The sequence below is a fragment of the Ictalurus furcatus genome, chromosome 12, assembly GCF_023375685.1.
Source record: "Ictalurus furcatus strain D&B chromosome 12, Billie_1.0, whole genome shotgun sequence".
Lineage (NCBI taxonomy): Eukaryota > Metazoa > Chordata > Actinopteri > Siluriformes > Ictaluridae > Ictalurus > Ictalurus furcatus.
This window is the reverse complement of record NC_071266.1, coordinates 6,836,101-6,843,834: the sequence shown is the minus strand read 5'-3', so window position 1 is coordinate 6,843,834 and position 7,734 is coordinate 6,836,101. Positions and strand designations below refer to the sequence as shown.

Below are 7,734 nucleotides of genomic sequence, written 5' to 3'. Positions count from 1 at the left end.
TCAAAATGTTATTATATGATAGAAATATAGAAATGTTAGTTCGAAATGCTACAGTTATATATTAAAACACATAATTTTAGATTTTGAGCCTAATATGAATATATTCTAATTATTATTATTATTATTGTTGTTGTTGTTGTTGTTGTTGCTCAGTTATATGTCCTATTTAGACTATACACCATGATAAAATGTATCTGGTGTTTTTTTTTATATTTGGCAAACAAGCCCCCTGTTGCTTGCTAAGTGAATTGCAATACAAGCAATTATTTTCCCTAAGTTGTCTTTAAAAATAGATAATTGTCACAAGTCTAAAAACATTACAAACCACACCATTATTCTTGATGTTATCAGAAGTTTATCAGTTTATCTCCAGACACAAACACGGTTTGGATGTCAGTCATGTCCCTTTATTATGAAGTAGACTCAATGCAACTACTCAGTACCCATTTAGCAGAAATTGTCACCAAATGCAAACAACAGCACATGATCCAGAATGAATCGTTTGTTTAAATACAAGTTTTGCTCTAAACATAACATATATGTAATATTAATACAGATACATTATCCTTTTCATAGTTTGCAGTTAATATAGGCCTGGTACATTTTACATACAATCAGTAGTAACATACTACATTGTAACATAGTAGTAGTCGTAGTAGTAGTAGTCTCCTGCCTGAGAGGTAAAATAATAAAAATTTCATAGACTTTCACATTAGAAAACATTTGTTACATCTTAAAGGCTGATGTATCCATTAGAAAAACCTACAAGCAAATGACTATTGTACCATTTGAGAACTATTGTAACTATTGTAACATTTGAACTCTTCACTGTTTGTTACAGACATCCAGTATATATATATATATATATATATATATATACACCTTTCTTGCAGTGTGTTCACAGAGTCACTTGCTCTTACTAGATTCCTGAATCTTCACCTTCACCTCACTGTTCAGTTGGCGTATCCAGTTCAAAGCTGCCTTCAGGGTCCCGTCTCCACACTGGCGTGAGAAGCAGAGGAATGTAGCCCAGGCAAAAGCACAGCAGCCAGTGAACGTAGTTCGCAAGTACAAGGGCACCAGGGCAAAGTTCAGGCACTGGGAATAAGAGTAGACAATTTTTTTTTCCAATAACCATTCTGTACACAAGTATATTTCCTGTTAATTCATCATTCAGTGCTGCATTTTGTGTTTATACATCATGCCCTCCTTGAACTGCTGAGAGCATATGTTTCAGTCTAAACATACTCAATCTTGCCTGTGAGAACAATGTACATTAAGTGACTTCAATTCGGGGGGGGGGGGGGGGGGGGGGGGGTGCGCAAATGTGCAAATGCTATATCCCTAAATTTAAAAAGAAATAGATTTAGATTATTGACATTATATTACTTCTATAACATATACAGTGGGCTCCACACTGAGCATGTAGGGAATTCCTCATTTAAAATGTGAAATAAAGAATTGTTTACAATTCTGAAAAAATGAAAACAAAGAAAGGAAGTGTTCTGCATCTTGGATTTTTAATAAGATTCTGCACAAAGTCGCTATTTAAATTTAAACAGATTTGGGCTATTGACCACGTTAATTGAACCAAAGGTCAGATTTTCCAGATTTTCTCTTCCATTGAAGAATGTATTCAGACGACACTCCAATGGATTTGATCTTTCATGGATTTTCAGGTTTTATACAAACTTGTGGCTCAAGTGCACACTGTCATTAAAGCAGAAGGGGGACGTACCAAAGAGTTCTACTTTTCACTCAAGTTATTGCTGATAATATAATTTGTAATGCAAATGAAAAGTATTAAATTAGAAAAGAATGCAAAATAGAAGTGCATTGTGGACCCCACTATATAGTTTTATATAGAAACTTACACATGAATAGTAGAAACTTATAGTAGAAACTTACACATGAATAGTAGAAACTTATAGTAGAAACTTACACAAGAAGCTGCATTGATTTGTGTCAAACCAACAATTAAGTGTGTGTAAACCTAGAGAGAAGGTGGTTATGTACAAAACGCCTGCTTTTGTTAGATCAGAGGAGTGGCTGCTGTGCAGTACAGTCATTAGAAATGGCAAATAAATCACACAAAAGCACAACAATATCTGTAGACTCCGTAGCTAAGTAAAGAATAAAACATGACAGGACATGAGGTTATAGGAAAATAATCAACAATGGGGTGGTGTGATGCGGCCCAACAGGAAGCAGAGTAACTGTTACCAGCCTGAAGTTGATCCTTTTCCAATAACAGCTCAGTCCTGAAGTGTTTTATTCCTCTTACACCACAGAATTTAACCAATGATTTAAAAAATGTATTTATTAAAGATGACGCGTTGTAATTTCTATCCGTTTTTAATTTAACATTAATGATATTATGACTTAGCAGCTCATGTTATTGAGAAACCAGACAGCAGAAAGCCCTTTTCTCGGAAATGTTACTAACCGTTACAAATTGCTTTAAATAAATGGTAAATAAACATCACCTCATGGAAATCTGAACCATATTGGTGATTATGTACTGTTCTTTGTTAAATAACAACACATATTTAACCACTTGTTATTAGCCTTAGATTATGTAGTGCACCTGCCATACACCACCCGGTGAACTAGCTGTTAGTATAGAAATAATAACCTATTAGAGCAAGCTCATTAATATAAACCTGTGCTTTGAATTACAATTTTCAGAGCTGCTGCTATAGAAAATTAATCAACATCTTCAAACCAATCAGAATCGAGAATTCAATAGTGATATGGCATAACCAGCATTATCCAGAAAAATATGTCAGAAGTTCATGAGTCAGTAAATTTTATATTTAATATTAGGGGATTTACTTAAGATTTAATTATGTTATGGCATGTTAAATAAGCTGTTATATTATTAAGATAGCTAAGTGACTGTTTTATATGGATTTTTTGGTGTGGTATATTTTATAATGTTTTTTCTGGTGTAAAACTTTAGCGTCTGTCTTTATTTGTAATTTTACCACTAGTACAATCTATTTCCCATGCTCACACATAGATATAGCCCAATTTCTAATGTAATATATTTTTGAAATGTTAAGGCTCTTTTTGGCCCTTGCTTATATTCCATCCATCCATCCATCTTCAACCGCTTGGGAACCTGGAGCCTATCCCAAGAAGCATCGGGCACAAGGCGGGGTACACCCGGCCAGTCCATCGCAGGGCACAATCACATCCACACTCACACACCCATTCATACACTACGGACACTTTAGACACGCCAATCAGCCTTCCATGCACGTCTTTGGACTGGGGGAGGAAACCAGAGCACCCGGAGGAAACCCCCGCAGCACGGGGAGAACATGCAAACTCCGCACACACATGGGAATAGAACCCGGAGGTGTGAGGCGAACGTGCTAACCACTAAGCCACCGTGCACCCCCCTTGCTTATATTCTTAAGCAAATTACTTCATATTGCGAAATTCAAATGCAAATTCATTTCAAGACTTCCTCTGACTCCCAAAGGAACTCATATAAGAAACTCATATAACTCATATAAGAAACTTAATTTGAGCTAATAAATTACAGCAACAGATCTTCAGTTGAAATTGGGGAATTGCTTATGGGAATCTATAAAACAGTATTGAAATACAAAATGAGTTTTGTGTCCATCTGGCACTAACAAACATCTCTTCAAGCCTAAAAGGCTTAAAGGTTTGGTGACAGAGAAGGGAAATTCCAACACTGAACAGGAATGCTTTAATAAAACTGCAGAACTGCTGAATTTGACATGCTGATGTAATACATCTGTCTAATAAATGCCCTAAGGCAACGTTAAAGGGCAAACGGTGAGTTTCTATCTAAACGAGACATTATTCAAAACAGATAGAAACAGTGACAGGGTGTTGCTTTTTTAGAGAAATGATTAAGATCAAACTTTACCTGTGCAAATGGCCAGAACATAAGTCCTGTCTGCAAGAAATCATGACATGAGGTTTTAAACATCATGGAATTTAAAAAGTCAGTGTTTACATCTTGCACTTCTTTAAATTTTAAATTTTCTTTAAAAATTCTTAAATTTTTACATCTTGCACTTCTTTAAACTTTATCAGTCAATTAAATGTACTTACTGTGTATGTGTTTAGAAACTTGTTTCTCCAGTCCTCCAGTATGTCATCTTTACCCTCTAAAAGGCTCAAACCTGAAATCATGAGTAATAATTCTTTAAACTCAACAACACTGTTTTATATGAAACGTTCTAGAAAGTGCATTATTATGCTGAGATGCTGTAATCCTGGTGTGAAGTGGTTTTCAACACACACTCTACATAGTGTTTAGAGTTGACAGCCAACACTCAGAATACAAGGTACAATAAACACTATTGACTTTAGTATTAAATGACACTCATTTTCATTTTTTTTTAGACTTTTGCATTTACTTTTGTAGTTCATATTAAGTGCATTAATATGATGCTGAAACATACTGCAGACAAACTATTTATTAGAATTTGCATCGAGGTCATCTAATGTCTCCATGGAGTGACTGACAAAGTGTGTATTGAAACACGTGGACTACAGTCAATAACAACTGTACACCAACAATATGCAGCTATAGTGTGAGTCTGATAAAGTGGCTAGTGGGTATATACTACTACTACTACTACTACTACTACCGCTACTACTACTACTGCTACTACTACTACTACTAATAATAATAATAATGGCACTGCCACTTCACAACTCCAGGGTCCCTGGTTCAATCCTGATCTCAGGCTTCTGTCTGACTTGATTTTCTCATGTTCTCTATATTCTCCCTGTGTCTGTGGTGTGGGTTTCCTCTGGGATCTCCGGTTTCCTCACATCTTTCAAAATCATGTTGGGATGTGGACTGGCTACTCTAACTTGCCCCAAGTGTGAATAAGTGTCTTTGATGCCTCGTGATGGACTGGCATCCCATTCAGGTGGTAGTAGTAATCTTAGTACCAGTAGAAGTAGTAGTATTTTTTACTAGTATTAATAGTAGTAGTATTATTGTTTCGATAATTTCTATCGTTTCAATTATTTCTATTGTATAGGAATTTATAGAATTTCTTTTCTCCTACTTGTGCTGCTATGTCAACTGAATTTCCCCCACGGGGGATCAATGAAGGCACATCTTATCTTACCAGTAGCAGTAGTAGTACTAGCTGGAGTAGTTTACAATGTTTACACCCCATTTCAATACCACCGAACACTGTATTTATTTGTTATAATATATATATATATATATATATATATATATATATATATATATATATATGAATATGAAATGTTCATAATATAGAAATGTACAGTGGGTGAAATACGCTAAGAGAAAGCAGTTCTCCAAGGCAAGGTAAGGCAAGGAACCAGCTGAAATCCGTAAGTAATTATACCCCCTAACAGTGCAAATTAATATCAGCTAGGTTAGTAAATTGATGGTCTATAAAAAGGCTTTTCGTTACCAAGGTGTCACACAAGAAACATCTCATGATGGGTAAAAGCAAAGAGCTCTCTCAAGACCTTCGCAACCTTATTGTTGCAAAACATATTGATTGAATCGGATACAGACGTATTTCAAAACTTCTGAATCTTCCAGTAAGCACCATTGGGGCCATTATCCACAAGTGGAAGCGACATCACTCTGTCATCAACCGGCCACGCACAGGAGCTCCTCGGAAGATTTCTGACCAGGGAATCAGAAGAATAGACAGAAGAGTAGCCCAAGAGCCAACACTAATAGGTAGACAGACAGCAAAAATCATTCCAAAAGTATGTGGACACTTGAGTACTGAACATCCCATTCCCATTAAATCAACACTGTGGATTTTTGCTGTGTATCTATCTATCCATCTATCCATCTAGTAGCAGTAGTAGTACTAGTAAAAGTGGTGGTGGTAGTAGTGAAATTGATCTAACCTGTGTAGAAGGCGCTTATGGCCAGAGGTAAGGATATGGTCTGGTCCATGGCGAGTTTGCGCAACACGGTGCTCACAGAACTTCCCGGAAGTCTGCGCTCCAAGAAGCGCATCCAGAAAAAGTTGAAGTTGCCATTAAAGCAGAAAGCGACGACCGCGACGTTTCTCGTGCGCCTCCAGTCGATCTTGCCATCTTTCTTGTTGGATAAATACTGCTGCATCAAGTCCCCGCCGGCGTACAGCCCCGAGTACAGAGTCACGTTAGTCAGCCACGGATACCTCCTGATGTGGTTCCGCATTTTTACCCACACAGAAAAGCGCTGTTTTCACTGATCAACACCTGCTCCTAATGATCCTTCACTCTCAGTTCACACTGACAGAAAAACCCACATTCCTAAGCCCGTGATTACGTTCTCTGAATCAACACAAGGAGCCTTAACACCGAGTAATGGGAGTTAAACAGCTCTGTGAGACGGAGCTGAACTTCAAAGCCGGTTTCACTACCTGTTCTACAGCGCGCATGCGCATCACTCTCAGGGAGACTAGGAAGTTCATGAAGAATGAATATGTTGTAAGTGGAGGAAAAAGTCCGAAAAAGTGAAACTATGAATCATGTGTCAAAATCATGTGTCAAGCTGCACAGTTAAAAGAGGAAATGTAATCATGTGATAGTAAAACAAAAAAAAAATAAATAAATAAAATATATATATATATATATATATATATATATATATATAATAATTTTTAAAGCACTCAAGTACATGTAAATGTAAGTGGTAAATGTTTTAAACTGATGAAATTCCGTTTTTGTGATGTTTTCATTTGAAAAGTAACTTTTATTACTAATTAAAACAAAACAACAACAACAACAAAAAACATAATTCAGTCTCTGTATGGATGTAGGCTGATAATGAATTAATCAGAAGTCGAATATGTAAATAACTAACATTTAACAATAGCTAGAATTTGGATTGCTCCCTAGTCAGTTATGAAGTCAAAACCAGTCTACTCTGGCATTAGCAAAGAAACAAGCTAACTAGCCAGTATAATATTAACCTTAAAAAGTTATTTTGTTTGTTTAAATTAGAAGGAGACATGACATTTTATACGATATTTGCTTGCTCCAGCAAATTGAAACATTTTACTGAGGTAGGGCCAGGGCACCATTTTTACAGTATTTTGCTGGCAACAGGATTAGTAAACACAAGTAAAGTTCTGTAAAAATGGACAGTAAACAAATGTCAAATATGTTTACAGCAAAGTATTATAATTTCTTACATAGTATAAAATATTGATTCAAGTCAGTGCGAGTTAATTCATTGGTAGAAGTGGTTGAATCAGTGCAAGCTAGTCTAGCTAGTTGTGGTAATTCAGTGGTTAAGGCTTTGGGTCACACATCAGAAGATTGTAGGTTTGAATCCCAGCCCTGCCAGTCTGCCATGGTTGGGTCATGAGCAAGATCCTTAACCTTCAGCTCAGATGTATCCTGCATCAGTTGTAAGTCTCTGTCTTTTAAAAGCATCGGCCAAATGAGTAAATGCACTGGATTATGTGTTATTTTATACTAAGATATTACAGTACTTTACTGTAAACATGTTTTACAGTGGAATACTGTACATTTTAAAGAATCTTATTTTATATTTATAGTTTAAATTTAATTTAAATGCCCATTGATTTGCTCAGAAATTTAATGCAGTGTGTGTACTTTCAGTTTGTGCTGCTCCCAAATCTGTCCCCTAGATGTCACTGGTGAATTTGTCTAGAGAGACTCTGTGAACTTCACTACTCCCTACAAGCCATTACAACTCTATGTTGTGTTGATTGCAGCACATTT

The 7,734-nt window shown here is 36.2% G+C and overlaps 1 protein-coding gene across 1 annotated transcript; it reads right to left on the bottom strand.

The window, feature by feature from the left end:
* Positions 1-175: 175 nt before the first annotated feature.
* LOC128615325 (mpv17-like protein) lies at positions 176-6,401 on the bottom strand. The gene is made up of 4 exons (XM_053637305.1): positions 5,902-6,401; positions 4,096-4,166; positions 3,908-3,937; positions 176-1,098 (listed from the first exon to the last, which is right to left on the bottom strand). Exons 1-4 carry the CDS (start codon positions 6,197-6,199, stop codon positions 907-909), a joined length of 591 nt encoding a protein of 196 aa, XP_053493280.1. The 5' UTR covers positions 6,200-6,401; the 3' UTR covers positions 176-906.
* Between the last annotated feature and the right edge of the window lie 1,333 nt (positions 6,402-7,734).

What these genes read in the sequence shown, in the direction of transcription:
- LOC128615325 (XM_053637305.1), bottom strand. Translation starts at nt 6,199, where the DNA reads ATGCGGAACCACATCAGGAGGTATCCGTGGCTGACTAACGTGACTCTG. An exon ending in CATAAGCGCCTTCTACACAG is followed by an intron (nt 4,167 to 5,901) that starts GTTAGATCAATT and finishes TCATGATTTCAG; the next exon opens with GTTTGAGCCTTTTAGAGGGT. An exon ending in TGTTCTGGCCATTTGCACAG is followed by an intron (nt 1,099 to 3,907) that starts GTAAAGTTTGAT and finishes TCTTATTCCCAG; the next exon opens with TGCCTGAACTTTGCCCTGGT.